Source organism: Cyrtonyx montezumae, unplaced genomic scaffold (genome assembly GCF_038088225.1).
Source record: "Cyrtonyx montezumae isolate F1298 unplaced genomic scaffold, pur_monq_1.0 scaffold_33, whole genome shotgun sequence".
Taxonomy (NCBI): Eukaryota; Metazoa; Chordata; class Aves; order Galliformes; family Odontophoridae; genus Cyrtonyx; species Cyrtonyx montezumae.
Genome location: NW_027072038.1, coordinates 61,475 through 76,542, shown reverse-complemented (window position 1 = coordinate 76,542; position 15,068 = coordinate 61,475). Strand labels below are relative to the sequence as shown.

The following is a 15,068-nucleotide window of genomic DNA, read 5'->3' as shown; positions in this document are numbered from 1 at the left end:
GGGCCGCGTTTTGCCCCTGCGATGCCACGCGCACTGTGGTGGCCGTGGCCGTGGCCGCTCCCCCTCCGCTTTGTCGCACTGCCCTCGACCCCACCGGGCCGCCGTTGGGTCCGTGGCTGCGTGCGGTGACAGCAGCCGGGCCTCGCATGGGGCAGCGCCAGGGGAGGGGCGGGTGGGGGTTGGGGAAAGGTGTCCCAGCAGAGGGCGGTGGCACAGAGCTCAGGATCGGAGCGGCCCTTTGTGGCGGCAGCGTGAGCGCTGCGGGTCCCTCCCAGCTCGGGATGCTCAGCTCCTGTGATCGTGTTCCGCCAGGTGCAGGGCGAGCAATGGGGATGTGGGCCGAGCCTGCATCCGCCGCGCGTGCGTGTACAGACACCCAAAAGCTCCCGGTTTACTTTCCTCTCGTGCAACGAAGACTGGAACACAGTGCATGTGCAGGGTGGGGACGCGCTGCTGTCCCCTCGTTCTGGCAGTGTTCCTCAGCGTTCAGGAGCCGTTAGGCCATCGCCTCCGTGCCTGCCGCAGGGGGACCTGTAGGTGTCACCAGAAGCCCGCTGTGCTCAGCCCTGCTGCTAGCTCACCTCCCCACCTCTGCCCTCCTAGGCTTCCCAGAAGATGGAGCCCGCATCGGTGAGGACCAAAGTGCCCTCCTTCTTATCCGACCTGGGGAAGGCCACGCTGAGGGGCATCAGGAAATGCCCCCGCTGCGGCACATACAACGGCACCCGCGGGCTGAGCTGCAAGAACAAGAACTGCGGCACCGTCTTCCGCTACGGCACGCGCAAGCAGCCCGGCGTCGACGCTGTCAAGATCATTACCGGCTCCGACTTGCAGGTGTACTCGGTGCGCCAGCGGGACCGGGGGCCGGATTACCGGTGCTTTGTGGAGCTGGGCGTGTCGGAGACGGCTATCCAGACGGTGGACGGGACCATCATCACGCAGCTCAGCTCGGGTCGCTGCTACGTCCCGGCGTGCCTGAAGGCGGCGACGCAAGGTGTGGTGGAGAACCAGTGCCAGCACGTCAAGCTGGCTCTGAACTGTCAGACCGAGGCCACCCCGCTGACCCTGAAAAGCTCGGTGCTCAACTCCATGCAGGCCTCGCCCGAAACGAAACAGACTATTTGGCAGCTGGCCACCGAGCCCACGGGGCCACTGGTGCAGAGGATCACCAAGAGCGTCCTGGTGGTGAAGTGCAAGGCCAGCCAAAAGCACAGCCTGGGCTACTTGCACGCCTCCTTCGCCCAGAAGATGAGCACGAAGACGCTGGCGGAGCACAGGTTCTTCTGCTCCTGCCAGACCCTAAAGCCTGGCAAGGCCGCCTCGGCCAAGGAGGAGGCAGCAGCACAGAGGTGCATTCACTTCTTCGCCTGCATCTGTGCCTTTGCCAGCGACGAGAGCCTGGCCCAGGAGTTTGCCGACTTCCTCACCTGTGACTCAGGCGGTATCTGAGGCTGATTTGGGGATTTTGAGAGGGGGATAAACGGGAAGCCAAGGGAAACAGGCCACCCTATTGCTCCTGCTGGTGCCGCAGCCACTGCTGGCCCGAGGGCAGCCCTCACACCTGCTCCCTGTGGGCAGTTTGTCAGCTGGGGCTTCATTTCCTGCTCCTCACCCCACCAGAAAGCACTCAGCAGGGAGGCACAGTGCCTGGGGGCTGTGACGTGCCTGAGCAGGCATGGCAACAGAGCAGGGGGCTGCCCTCAGGGACAGGTCCCCTTTGCTTCGCTGCAGTCGATGCTTGTAGCAAGTGGAGCTTCCTCTTCTGGGATGGGAACTGGGTGTCTTCTTCCTTTTGGGCAAGAGCAGCGGAGCTGAATGCGTTGTGAAATCTGCACAGGGCAGAAGTCACTGAGTTTGTGTGCTGTGCAGCCTGGAAGCTGCAGCCAGCTCATCCCACTGAGGCACCCGAATGCATTTGGAACGCTCCCTAACGCAGCTCAGTCTGGGTGAATGAACCTGAGCTAATGAAAATCACTCCCCATCTCAGTGCTGCTAAGCTGGATAGTGCTTCGTGTGCAGCACTGTCCCCTTCAATCCCTTGGGGTCACCACACGTGAGATGGGAGCAGAGCACAGTGAATGCCCAGGAGCACTGGCTTTGTACCTCCTCATTCTCCAGCTTTCTTTCCACCCCAAGAGAGCTGAGCTGGGTTTCTCTGAGGTCTCGCCTTTCCCCTCTGGGCTTTTCCCCTGGTTTTGGTCTTGGTTTTCTGCGTGGTTTATGCAGGATGTGGGAACTCCACGTGTGGCAGTTGGCACGTTTGCTGCTTGGTGCTTTGAGGAGTACCCCCTGCCTGTCAGGTGGAGCTGAAAATGAGCCAAACCCCAAATGTTTGGCTCAAGGCTCTGGTTTTCCTTCCCCACGTCCTCTGCCTGTGTGGATCAGTCCTGCCAGATCCACTCAGAGGGAGCAGTTACGGGAGTGGATGTGAGCCCCCAGCAGGGCAGCGTTTGGTGAGGTGGGACAGAGGTGCTTCTGTTGACTTGAGAGCTGTTCCTCCTAGGTCTGAAAGGGCTCGTCGTCCCTCAGATGGTGTGCAGCCCCGAGTCCACCGTGCAGGCTGGTGAGGCTGCTGCCAAGGCCAAAAAGAGGAAAAAGGACTTAACGCCCGGTGAGTGCTGTGGTCACCAGGGACGGGCATTTATGTGGGCTGCCTTGTCACCACGACACGTGCCCCATGCCACTCTCCTCTCCCCAGGGCCACTGCTGGCTCAGGACACAGCTGGCCTGAGGAGAAGCAGCCTGAAGAAGCCCACGGTTGCTGCCTCACTGAAAAGGCAAGGTAGGGCTCAGCCCTGCACCGCTGCACTCTCGGCTCCCTCGTGTTCTGGGAGCTGGGTTTGGCCATTGTACTGCCTGCTCTCTCAGCAGTGGCTCTGTGCTGAGGGCCTTAGGTTTGTGGGAGGGTGCTCATGGGTGTTAGGAACATCCTCCTCCTCTGTGGATGAGGCAGAAGAGATGTGAGTCAGGTCTGGCAAAGCCGTGAGCTTGTTCCTCTGGGTTTTTTTTTAGGGTTCTGCGGTGGTTTTGAGGGCCACAGCTGCCCATCTGGGCTGGAACAGGGGCTTAGTTGGGTTTTTTAGGGATGAACACGTTTAGAAAGAGCATCTGGGGTCTGACTGCCCACCTGGCTCTGTGGAAGGCAGTGTTCCACAGGGAAACGAGATGCAAACTGTGATAGCAGCACCCACCTCGGAGTGAATCCTCCGTGTCTGAACTGTTATCTCTGAGTGTGTGCTGGATGCTCAGGGAAAGAAGGGTCAGTATGGCACTGCAAAACCCTTTGGGGGATAAACCCAAATCCAGACAGTTGGAGCTGACGTCCCTCCCCTCTGCCTCGCAGGCTGTAACCAACTTCTGGACGAGTCGCAGGTGACCCTGTCCTTCCAGGACTGGCTGGCCAGCGTCACCGAGCGCATCCATCAGACCATGCATTACCAGTTTGAGGGTAAGTCAGGACCGTGGTGGGAGCCTCCTTCCAGCTGCTGACAGCATGAAATAACTTAGCCCAGAAGGAGGCACGGGCTTTGCTCAGCTCAGAGCAAGTGTTATTTTTGCTCTGGGAAGTTTCCATTGGCTTTGATTCGTTCCCCAAATGTGGTGTTTGCTTCACAAAAGCCTCATGTTGATTGCTGAGAAACTCCCTTAGAGGTTATTTATGCTTGAAGAACCCGCCCGGAGCCACGCAGAAGAGGTGAGTAAGGTGAGGTGAGGTGCCTCTCGTGGCATCTGAGAAATGCTCCCTCGCCACTCTGGAGCATGCTGCTGTCCCCCACGTGCCCTAAGGGCAGGGCTCTGCACAGTGTGCACAGGGAGGCACACAGCTATGGGTGACAGCTTGTTTCTGCATCCCCTGTGGCATGCAGGTCAGCCACGCCGCTTCCTGCAGAGCACGTGGCTGCAGAGCAAAGCCAGAGCAGCTCCAAGCAGCACTGTCACACGCTGTGAACGTCCTCGGTGGGTTGGTACTGTGTAAGGCTCCCAGCTGCTGCAAGCCGTGCGTGCCTGGCCTGTGCTGAGATCAGCTGGGCTCTCCTGAAGAGGACAAACACCTTCAGGGGGTTCTCCTTCCAAGCAACATCAGTTTGTCAGTGAGGACAGACACTCTGCTCTGCAGCAGCTGACTCTGAGGTGTCAGGCACAGGAGTCCAGCAATGCCCTTGGCCTCCAGCAAGCTGCTGGGAGCAGCAGCCGAGCTACAGCAGCCATGTGGGTGCTCCACTCACCCACTGAAAGAAAGCCCTCCCTGCTGCCCTGCTGTGCTCTCCCAGACAAAACAGAGCCCCCGGGGGAGCAAAGGGATGGAAGCAGCTGGCAGGGAGAGCCAGGGCTGCTCAGACTGGGGAGCGGTGCCCAGAGCTGGAGTTGGTGGAGGGAATAAATGTGACAGCACCAGGCTGTGCCCAGCATTGCCCACTGCTGGGCCAAGAGGGCAGGGATACAAAGCACAACGCAAGAAAGTAAACTTCAAACCCTTCACTGGCGGTGGACCACAAGGCTGCTGTTCCAGCCAGGTGCTGATCTCCACCTGCACAGATATTCAGCCCCTCCACGCACTCCCTCCCAAACTTATTTGTCTGCAAGCAGCAGTGCCCCTCTTGCCCTAAGCCCTGCCCTCTCTGTGACCGTTCAGGCAAGCCCGAGCCGCTGGTGTTCCACATCCCACAGGCGTTCTTTGATGCGCTGCAGCAGAGGATATCCAGTGGGAGTACAAAGAAGAGGTTGCCCAACTCCACTACAGGTAAGAGAAACTGCCTTGAAAGCACTCTGCATGGCGCTGAAGGCAGGGAGAAGCCTCGTTTGTAGCAGCCGTAGGGGCAGAAGGCTCAGCTAAGCAGGAGCCACAGCCTGTGCTCCCAGTGGGGCTGTAGCAGCTCCAGCCTCAGCACAGCCTGGCTGCATGCTCAGCACTTGGCCGGTGGCAGCAGCTTTGTAGTAGTTGGACTGGTGTTAGAGCTGGAAGAGTAAAGGCAGCAGAGGCTCAGAGCAGACAGCATCTTCCCCGCAGCCTCCGCTCAGTTCTGCTGCTGCTTTTGAGCCAAGTGGACTGTAGAGCACTTGATCTGAAGTGTTTCTCTCCAGTGCTTTACACTTCACACTAATGTAAGACAGTGCTTGAGCAGCCACGCAGAGCTCTCAGCACCATTACCTGCGGCGTTGCGACTTCAGGAGTACCACTTGGCCCCCAGCTGAGTATAAAGAGCCCGCAGACGCTGAGCAGTTCCCAAGAGCCAAACCAGCTTTACTTCATTACCGTGCTCTTAACTGAGACCAGGAGGAGAGGCAGTGCACACTGCAAAGCAGCAGACTGAGGGCTTGCCTCCCAGCCAAGGCAAAGCGCTCTTGCTGCAGCTCAGAGCAGAAGGAAAAAGAAGTGAGGAAGAGCAAGTTGCATCACCAGCCTCGCTCCTTCCCCCACCTTTAACTGCGCTTTCCTTCCCCGCAGCGTTTGTCCGCAAAGACGCCCTTCCCCTGGGGACCTTCTCCAAGTACACGTGGCACATCACCAACATCCTGCAGGTCAAGCAGATCTTCGATACGCCCGAGGTAAGGAGGAACACACACAGCCCACCCCACACCGCCACGCGCTGCCGAGCCCTTCACCCCAATCCTTGCCAGCAGCTGCCTCTGGAGATCACACGCAGCTTCATCCAGAACCGGGACGGCACCTACGAGCTCTTCAAGTGCCCCAAGGTGGAGGTGGAGAGCATCGCTGAGACGTACGGGCGCCTGGAGAAGCAGCCAGCCATCCGCCCGCTGGAGCTCAAGACCTTCCTCAAAGTGGGTAAGTGAGCTCTCAGCACACCTGGGGGGGATTCCCCCCCCACCCCCCACACTGTCAGGGCGGCCCCAGAGAGGGGCACAGCTCCCCAAGGAGGAGTGCCTCAAGCACAGCAGCGCCGTGAGAGCCCTGCACAAATGTTGGAGCAAGGTACCTACAGGAGCAGCGGGACCTGCACCCCCCTGCCCAGGGCTTGGGGCACCACTGAGGAGCAGTCACCACCACGGAGCCCCCCTGGCATTAAGGAATGCCCCCAGACCTCACCCGAGGGGCAGATGCCTTCACCAGGAGGGGTGCCCCCCATTCATGCCCACACACAAAGGGGTTCTCCCATAGTTTGGGGTCTCCCCGTCACACCCCCATGCAGAAGGAGCCCTCTCCATAAGGGATTCTCCCCCACACCTGCACCCAGGGGTAATGCCCCCCAGTAGGTGGTCCTTCCCCTCCCACTCAACCACAGACACTGATGGAACCCACCCCTCAAATAAAAAACAATTCCATCTCTCAGATGAGTTCTGTCACCATCTCCACCCCTTTCCCATGAAAACCAGCTGCAGAACTGCAGGGTTGCCTCCCCCCCGTGCCCCTAAGTTCACAAGTCCAGACGCCCATTTCGCACACACGTTCCCCACAGCACAACCCCGGCACCACCAGCCACGAGAACACCCCCCCACCACGAAGGTAAGGCCCAGGGCCCCCCCACTCAGCATCTTCTCCCCACCTCCCCCGTAGGAAACACCTCTCCCACCCAGAAGGAGCCCACGCCGTTCATCATCGAGTGGATCCCCAACATCCTACCTCACTCCCACATCGGAGAGCTGCGCATCAAATTCGAGTACGGGCACCAGGGCGGCCGCCAGCCCCCGTCTTCCTTCTCCACCCAACAGCCACCAGCGCTGGAGCCCACCCTGGAACTCGCCCCGCTCACCACCATCACCTTCCCCTGAGCCCCGGGGCTGCGCTCCTCCAGAGCTGTCACGTCAGAGACAAAGAAACCAAGCACAAAGCTGCTGCCACACCTGGAAAAACACAAGTGCTGCTTACCGGGCGCACGCTGCTCCTCTCTGCACCCAGGAAAGCAAGCTGGGTGGGGCAGCGGGGGCTGCATCCCTCCTGCATAGCACGCACCCACCCAGGGAAGCCCCAGCTTCAGCACAGAGCAGGAATGGGGGTCCTGCCCCCTCTGGGGGACCACCGCCAGCATTTACCCAAACTGCAGCCACTCTTTGCTCAGATCCTCATCAGAACTGGACTGCATCTTCCCTGTGGATGTAGGGCAGTGCCAGGCTCGTTCCCTCCCACAGGTGGATGAGCTGCACCTGGAGCTGAGGGAAAGACAGCAGCCCAAGACCCCAACTCCTGCAGGGAGACCCCACCAGCACCACCCCCATTTCCACATCCCACCCCCCGTTCCTGAAGGCAGCACACGGGACATTCGTACTGAAATAATTTATTTTCTAACAATCCAACAATACAGAAGTATACATACACACGGCCAGGTCTGCCTAAAACATGTACTCTCTAAAAAAAACACGTGTGCTAACGTGTAAGGAAAAAAAAAATAACAACAAAAAAAGCACCATTATATGGTCTTGACACAGGATTCATAGTGACGTGCTACGTACAACGGGAATTGAACGCCTGGAAAGGAGATCTCACATCCTCCCATCTGCTGCTCCCCTGTTCACTCCGTGTCTATCGCTCGGAAGATGCCAGAACTCAAAGGATGCTAAAAAGCCAGGGAGTGGGGTTTGGGTCTCGGGGGCAAACAGGAAGGAAAAAGGGGAAAAGAAGAAAATAAACAGGAAGAGCAATGAAATTGCATCAAAAGCCACTGAGGTGGGGAAGGCTCCTGAGTTGAGGATGGAGAAGCCTCTGCTGCTGGCTTTGTTCTGCCCCAGACTGCGGGATGGGGATGGGCTGGGGGCCAACACCCCGGGGCCGGGGGCTTCCCTGTCCCCAAGCAGCGCGGTTCGGACTCGCACGTCTGTAAACGCAGGGGGTGCTCCTCGCTTCACCCCCTTTTTTTTTTTTTTTTTTCCAACAATCTACAAAAAAAAAAGAAAATCTCATTGCTGCAGCTTATCTCTGAGTAATGCTGGTGGATCCGTGAAGTTGAGGAAAGGCTGGCGGCCCCAGGGATGCTGCCCCAAGCTCGTCTGGAGTCGTGGAGGAAAAGGCCCTGGTTTTAGGCTTGAGCTTCGTGTCCATCCGACGGCAGCGCATTGTTTGCCAAAGGTTTGAGGTTGGTTGGTTGGTTTGGGTGTTTTTCGATGCCGGTGCATTGGAGAGGAGCACGTCCGAACAGTGCAAAGGTCAGAGGAGTACTGCTTCATAGTGGGACAGAAGTAAAATGAAAAGGGGAAAAAAACAAACCAAGACCAACACGCGGTGTTCCACCAAAAGAACACGGTCAACCCAAAAAGGCACAACACAAAAAATAACAATAAGAGTCTAAACCTTAACACGGTATAACTAAGTGGAGAACGAAGCGCGCGTCTCCTCCTGTTTCCCCTTGGGGTGCATTCCCACCGCCCCAGGGTTGGAATTGGGATTTCGGCAGTGCTCGGAAGGAAGGGGCTGGAGAGTCGTGTATTACAGCAATGCACCTCCAAGAGCAGATATTCAGCTTTGTCTGTGGGCTCTTGTCTTCTTGAGTGGGTTTCCATGAGTTTTTGTCTTTGGGGTGGGTTTCCACAGGTTTTTGTCATCCTGGGGTTGGTTTCTGTGGGTTTCCATGGGTTCTTGTCTTCTTGGGGTTGGTTTCTGTGGGTTTCCATGGGTTCTTCTTGGGGTTGGTTTCCATGGGTTCTTGTTGTCTTGAAGTGGGTTTCCATTGGTTTTGGTCTTCTTGGAGTGGATTTCTGTGGGTTTCCATAGGTTTCTTGTCTTCTTGGGGGTGGGTTTTCATGAGTTTTCACAGAATCATAGAATGGCTTGGGTTCAAAGGGACCTCAGGGACCATCAAGTTCCAACTCCCCTGCCCCAAGCAGGGCTGCCCGCCGCTTGATCAGTTCGCCCAAGACCCCATCCAACCTGGATTTCAACACCTCCAAAGAGTCTTCTCAAAGAGTCAGGATGTCTTCTGAGCCCCACGTGGACGTTCCATCCCCTTCACTGAAGCATCCGACGTTGGGCACGAGAGATGGAGTAGAAAAACCCTCAAAGAAATCTCTGCATCTCAGAGGACCCTATGTACAGCGATCCCAGGACGCCTAGAAAAGCATGAAGTCATAACTCCGTTCATGTCACAGAAAATGAAGAACTACCGCTTGCAGCCCACACGCTGTACACACACGTGCTCGAGTTGGCTTTGGCGCATCGGCACAGACGGAAACCACGGCTTCAGGGCTGGGGGAAGGGGTTGGCCTTTTCTTTTGGCGTTTGGTTGTGGCACTCTCTAGTGGAAACCCAAATCCTCAGCACAGAGAGCGCCCGAACACAACCCAGGGGTGGGCAAGTGCTTCACACAGCAGCGCCGCTCAGAGCACCGCCACTTATTGCTAAATCGCGCGCGACGGATGCGATGGGACCAAGCAGCGCTTCCATGAAACAAATGAGGCATCTTGTTTGTTTGTTTTTGTGCTAAAGGGATGGAGATAATCTTTGTTCATCTCTCCGAGGTAGAAAAAAAATTGTCCCAGAGACAAGAAGCGCCAAGGCCATCCTAGGACACGCGGCCGTAACGCAGGAGGGCACAGCGCGAGGACAGCACCATTTGGTTTTGAGGCATTCCAGGAACTTCCAGAGCTGGAGATGTCCATCCCGAGGCTGCTGGGAGGAGCAGAGCATTTTGCTTTGCAGGGGGGGGCCTGTCGCTACCCTGAATTTTTAGAGTCGGCGGAGGGAAGGCCACCGACTGATGCTCTGCTGCAGACCTCCCTCTGCGTTCTCCCTGCTCCAAGCTACCAACAAGGCTGGGTCTCACCCACACAATGCATATTTGGGCCCTGGTGCTGACTGCTAGTGGGCAAACACTACAAAGATCCGGAATAGCGAGCGGTGACAGCAAGGCAAAGGAAAGCCGAGCTCATCCGGCGTTGCTGTTACCGCTGCGATATTCCTGGGTGCACCAAATCAGGGCTGGAATGTACGGTCTCACTGAGATGAGCTTCCCGACGGGGCGAGAAGCAAGCGGGCGCGAGGGGCTACACGCTCCGGGGAGAAGCTCAGCGCCCACGGCCCCGCTTGGGACTGGGGCAAAGCGGACTTCGTGTCGGCGGCACAAGGGAACTGCGGGACGGTCTGGTTCACTACCAACCGGGAAAGAGCGGTGGGTGGAAGAGCTGTGGGGTCTGATCCTTAGAGAGTGGGGCACAGCTTGTGAGCGCTCTGCGCCTTCGCCCTCCGCACGCCCGAGCTGGCGTAGCCCTCGTCGCTGCACACGCTCTGCAGGCTGCTGTGCTCATCCGAGTCGCTGGGGCTGCTGCTGCTCCAGTCGAGGTCTGCAGGCAGCGAGTCGGTGCTCTCCACGTCCACGTCGGTCTCTTCTGCAAGCAGAAAGCGATCAGCGTCACAGCGAGCTCAGCGGGGCCTCCAAACGATGCCCATAGACACGTGGGTCTCACCTCTGTCCGAGTCGGAGCGCTCTGAGGACACAGCGGAGCTGACGCTGTCGGTGCGGACCCTCTCGCTGCCCAACTTCTCCAGCTGCCGCTTCAGGTGCCGCTGCTCGCGCTGCAGCTGCTCGATCTGGTGGAGGGCTCTCCTGTCGTAGTCCTCGAGCTTCTGCAGAGAGGGAAAAACGGATAGAATGGATGGGTTGGAAGGGAACTCAGAGGTAAAAGAATCATGGAATTGCACCGTGGTTGGGTTGGAAGGGACCTCAGAGATCAAGGAATCGTGGAATTATATCATGGTTGGGTTGGAGGGGTTCTTGAAGATCAGAGGGTCATGGCATCACACCACGGTTGGTTGGAAGGGACCTTCAGAGCCACCCTGAGCCACAGCCCGTGCCGTGGGCAGCCTGCCACCCACCAGATCAGGCTGCCCAGGTCTCCCAGATCCCTTCAGAGCCAGAATGCTGCCGATACGACCCCACAGCAGGGGTCTTCTGGTGCCACCAGGCTCACCTTGATGTGCAATTTGGCTTTCATGAGTAAACTCAGTGTGGTGTGCTTGCTGGATTCGGGGCCGAGCGGCACCAGCACCTTCAGCTTCTCCAAACACAGCCGCAGGTGGGCACGCCTGGAAGAAAACCACACAGCGCACTCAGCGTGCCCCAGCACCACGGGGCTGCAAACCCAGCACACCCCCTCGTGCCTCTTTTGGGTCAGAATCAGACAACTTGCAGCACCCCGTGCCCCCATCTGCGCGGATGGCAGCGCAGGATGCCTCGTGCTCAGCTCCCCGGCCCCAATATTCCGGTTCTGTTCCCATTGCAACACCGCCTGTGCCATACCCCACTGACACACTCAGCGCAGATGGGGATGTTGCAATGACCTGCCTATCTCGTTCCGCACGCGCTGCTGTGAGTAAACAGGCATTTGCCTGCACGGAGTGCCTCCTAAGTGACACTGCCAACAAAACACGCACTCGTGCTGTTGGGGTAAATCCCAAACAGAGCTGAGCCCTCACAGATGTTGTCTTCCATCAGCTGGGGCTGCGCCAGCCTGTCTGACCCGGAGGAGATCCGTCCACACGTGGCAGGCGAGCAGCCAGCCCAGCTGCACGCACGGGGAATGGGAATCCACCTCAGAGGTGTCCCCCAGAGAGCTCGCTGGGGGGAGATGTGTGACTTAAACCTCCACCCCGAGCATGAAAAAGCCACGGGACAATTCCAGCTGCCCAACCCAGGCGGGCTGAGCACACTGAGCTACAGCACAGCACAGCTCCTTCAAGAAGGAGTGGGGCAGCCCCGATGTGCGATGGAAAAGAGCTCCCACACGGACCCCAGCCCCTTCTCACCTGTTCTTTTCCATCTCATTGTGCGTTGACCTGAAAAACAAAGAGCACGTTGTGAAACGCTCGGCTCGAGGAGGGTGGCAGATAGTGTGGGCCGCTGTGGAGGGGTGGCAAAGCCTAATGGGGTCACTGCACCCAGGATGACAGATCCGGTGGCAGAGAGGTGGGTTGGGAAAGGTACCCACTGCCAGGGCCTGGAAACCCACTCGAGGTGGTCTGAGTGTGGGGGGGGGCTCACTGCTGTAGTTAGGGGGAGCACACAGAGCAGCACCCAACACACACGCTCCCTGGATGGGGGTGGTTGTAAGGAAGAGAAGGAAGCAACAGAGCCCAACCACACGCTCAGCAGCGCCGTGCAGGAAGGGGAAGCTCACTCATCCTAACGTCAACCCCAACCCGAGCGGAGCACAGCTCCGGCGCATCGCCGAGGTGCGTGAGCAGCTCCAAAGCACAAGTCCTGCTGCTCCCATTCCTCGAGAGCCAACGTCGAAGCCAAGGACAAAGCTCCACATCTCCCCTGAAAGGAACCTCGGGGCGCTCACTGACCACGGTCTGGGCACGACGCGGGACGTCCCGCAGTCACAACTGGCAAAGGTCACACCGCAGCAGGACGCGGCGCCCGTGAGATGGCAGAGCTGCTCCTCCCTGAGCAAACAGCAGGAAGGAGCCGGGAGGAGCGGCAGCAATCCGCCACCGGTGACGTTCTGGGGCAAAAACGCTCCACCCCAATGGAGGGCTCAGATCCGAATCCCATCTGCCACTTCGAGAGCCCCCACGTGGAACCCGAGCGCCGTGCACCACGCCAAGGGAACACTGAAAGCAAAACTCGAAATCGAGAGCCCGGTGTTGGCACCCGTGCCTGCCACGTCGTGTGATCGAACCTTTGGTCCCCAACAAAAGGACGTCCCCAACGTGCCCACCCCCTGCCCGGGGTGTGGAGGGGTGGCAGGGGGGTCCCCAAGGGTGCCCTACAGCCCCCAGCTGTGCCAGACACCCCGCAATGGGGCAGCCCCAACAAACGGCGATCTCTCGATGTCAGCAGTGTCTCCTCCAGGCCCCAACTGCCCTGCCTGGCACACCGTGATCACCGGGTGACAGCAGCACCCCCCACAGCCCCAGGGGTCCCCACTACGGCCCCACTGTGTGCCCTGTGACACGGAATCCTGATGGACTCTGAGCACCGGGTGACAGCAGTGTCCCCAGGATCAGGGACAGGCGCCAACCATGGGGTGACAGAAGCATCTCCCAGTGTCCCCAGACCCCCTGCAATGGGGATCCCAGTAGATCCCAGGGGCAACAGGGCCCTCCACGTCCCCCACCCCACCTGGCATCCAGTGACAGCTCCTGCCCACAGCTGACAGCACTGTCCCCAAACATCCCCCCACAGTCCCCAGCCCCCTGTGACAATGGGATTTCAATAGGCCCCAATAAATCCCAATCTCTGGGTGCAGGCAATGCCTTCCATGCCTTCCAGCCCACCTGGCACCCCATGACAGCTCCTGACCACCGGGTGATAGCAGTGTCCTCAGAGCCCCCAAATGTCCCCCCATGGTCCCCGAGCTCCCTCAGCCCCGCTGTGACAGCAGGATCCCTATCAATCCCAACAGATCCTGATCTCTGGGAGCCCATAGGTCCCCCCACGTCCCCCACATCATTCTGGTGCCTTGTGTTACACCCTGACCGTCAGGTGCCAGCAGCACCCCCATCACCCCCCAGACCCCCAGCAATGTGGATCCCAGTAGATTCCAGTGACAGCAGAGCCCTACCCATCCCCCACCCCACCTGGCACCCAGTGCCAGCTCCTGCCCACTGGGTGACAGCACTGTCCCCAAACCCCCCCCCCCCCCCGCCCCACGGCCCCCAGTCCCCCTGTGACGGTGGGATTTCAATCGGCCCCAACAGATCCCAATCTCTGGGCTCAGACAATGGCCCCCACGCCCCCCACCCCCACGTCCGCCATGCCAGCTCCTGACCACCGATGACAGCGGTGTCCCTCTGGGTCCGCTCCCCTCTGTCCCCAAACTCCCCCTCCCCCCCCACCCGCCCGGTACCTGCCGCCCCCGCCGCTCCTCCGGCCCTTCCCTCGGCGCCTCGGACTCTCCCTCCGGGCGCGGCCTGCTCCGGGCAGCAGCGAGGCGTAGCCGTGCTCGGCTTCTGTGGGGACACAACGGGAACGGGCAGCGCCGAACGGCACCGGGAGGTACCGAGAGGGGGAACGGCGGAGTGCCGGTACCTCGCTCCCGCCGCTCCAGGTACTCGGCGGCCTCCAGGAGCAGCGCGATGCTGGAGCCGACGCCGGACCCGCCGTCACCGACCGCCGCCATCGCCGCGCTGCGGGGCCGGACCGGGCCGCGCCGGGGTGAGCGCCTCGCCCGGCCGCGCAGCCAGCCCCGCCCCCCGCCGCCGCTCATTGGGTGCCGCCCCTTCGCCGCTTTTCGCGATTGGATGGCGCGGAGACACGCCCTCCCGCGATTGGCTCGGCCCCGAAGATGACTCCGCCCCCAGAGTAATCGATGAGACGGGCCCTCCGAGAGGGCGCTCTGGGATTGGGGGAGCCGGAAGGCTCCGCCCAAGGGGCTGACTCACTTCCTGCCTCCAGCAGCCAATGGGAGGGCGGGAAGCGGATGAGGGGGCGTGGCGCCGACGCCAGGTGTCAACGTGGGGAAGAAGGGCGGGGGGGGGGGGGAGAGGCAGGAACCCCCCGACCCCAACCGGCGTTGGACCCCCGCAGGGCTGAAGACCCAATGCGACGTCCGTAAGAAGTAGGAACCTCCCGGAGCCCTTCCCTATAAGCAGATGTCTTTCAAAAAGCTAGGAGCCCCTCCGTGAGCTGGGACCCCCACCCCCAGGGGCAGGAACCTCCTTGAGACCCTCCCTCAAAACAACCGCTCGGTTCCACAAGGGGGGATTTTACCCCTCCCCCCCTCCCGAATAATTCCTGGAGAAGCAGGAAGTCCCCTATAAGTACTGTCTGCCCCCCGCCCCTTCGTCTGCAGGGACCCCCATGGTCCTCCCCCAAGCACCCGAAGCTCCCACCCTCCACCACCCCAGAGCATGAGCCCCTCCCCCCCCCCCCCAGAGCAATGCTTTTGCCCCAGTGAGACTGGGGGGGGGGATGGAGGGGGGCAGCTCAGCACCGCTTCCTCCCCACACCCCGAAACCCAGCCCTGCCCTGGGGTGACTCACCCGCCCCGGCCACAGCACGGAAACCAGATAAACCTGGCTGTGTGTGGGGGAAGGGGAGGGGTCAAAAGGGGGGCACACTGCAAGGAGCAACATCCCCCCCCCTAACCCCCCCCGAAAAAAATCCTCCAACAGCACAACGCTGGTGTGGTGGTTTGGGGGAAAACGGGGTGGGAATGGAGGGCGAGCAGACCTCAGC

The 15,068-nt window shown here is 59.8% G+C and overlaps 2 protein-coding genes across 2 annotated transcripts; one reads left to right on the top strand and one right to left on the bottom strand.

Moving 5' to 3' along the window:
* Nucleotides 1–560: 560 nt before the first annotated feature.
* Nucleotides 561–6,729, top strand: CUNH2orf42 (chromosome unknown C2orf42 homolog). Its single transcript, XM_065745058.1, has 8 exons — nucleotides 561–1,441; nucleotides 2,504–2,611; nucleotides 2,699–2,782; nucleotides 3,344–3,448; nucleotides 4,634–4,741; nucleotides 5,447–5,547; nucleotides 5,623–5,785; nucleotides 6,515–6,729. Exons 1-8 carry the CDS (start codon nucleotides 616–618, stop codon nucleotides 6,727–6,729), a joined length of 1,710 nt encoding a protein of 569 aa, XP_065601130.1. The 5' UTR covers nucleotides 561–615.
* A 2,340-nt stretch (nucleotides 6,730–9,069) lies between these two features.
* MXD1 (MAX dimerization protein 1) lies at nucleotides 9,070–14,010 on the bottom strand. Its single transcript, XM_065745063.1, has 6 exons — nucleotides 13,920–14,010; nucleotides 13,738–13,840; nucleotides 11,690–11,719; nucleotides 10,855–10,969; nucleotides 10,351–10,510; nucleotides 9,070–10,272 (listed from the first exon to the last, which is right to left on the bottom strand). Exons 1-6 carry the CDS (start codon nucleotides 14,008–14,010, stop codon nucleotides 10,085–10,087), a joined length of 687 nt encoding a protein of 228 aa, XP_065601135.1. The 3' UTR covers nucleotides 9,070–10,084.
* Nucleotides 14,011–15,068: the final 1,058 nt, after the last annotated feature.

Excerpts from the sequence above, each read along its gene's own strand:
- CUNH2orf42 (XM_065745058.1), top strand. The coding sequence starts at position 616 with ATGGAGCCCGCATCGGTGAGGACCAAAGTGCCCTCCTTCTTATCCGAC. Across the intron at positions 1,442-2,503 it reads CCTCACCTGTGACTCAGGCG|GTCTGAAAGGGCTCGTCGTC; the intron begins GTATCTGAGGCT and ends TGTTCCTCCTAG. Across the intron at positions 4,742-5,446 it reads GTTGCCCAACTCCACTACAG|CGTTTGTCCGCAAAGACGCC; the intron begins GTAAGAGAAACT and ends CCTTCCCCGCAG.
- MXD1 (XM_065745063.1), bottom strand. The coding sequence starts at position 14,010 with ATGGCGGCGGTCGGTGACGGCGGGTCCGGCGTCGGCTCCAGCATCGCG. Across the intron at positions 11,720-13,737 it reads AGGAGCGGCGGGGGCGGCAG|GTCAACGCACAATGAGATGG; the intron begins GTACCGGGCGGG and ends TTTGTTTTTCAG. Across the intron at positions 10,511-10,854 it reads AAGCCAAATTGCACATCAAG|AAGCTCGAGGACTACGACAG; the intron begins GTGAGCCTGGTG and ends CCCTCTCTGCAG.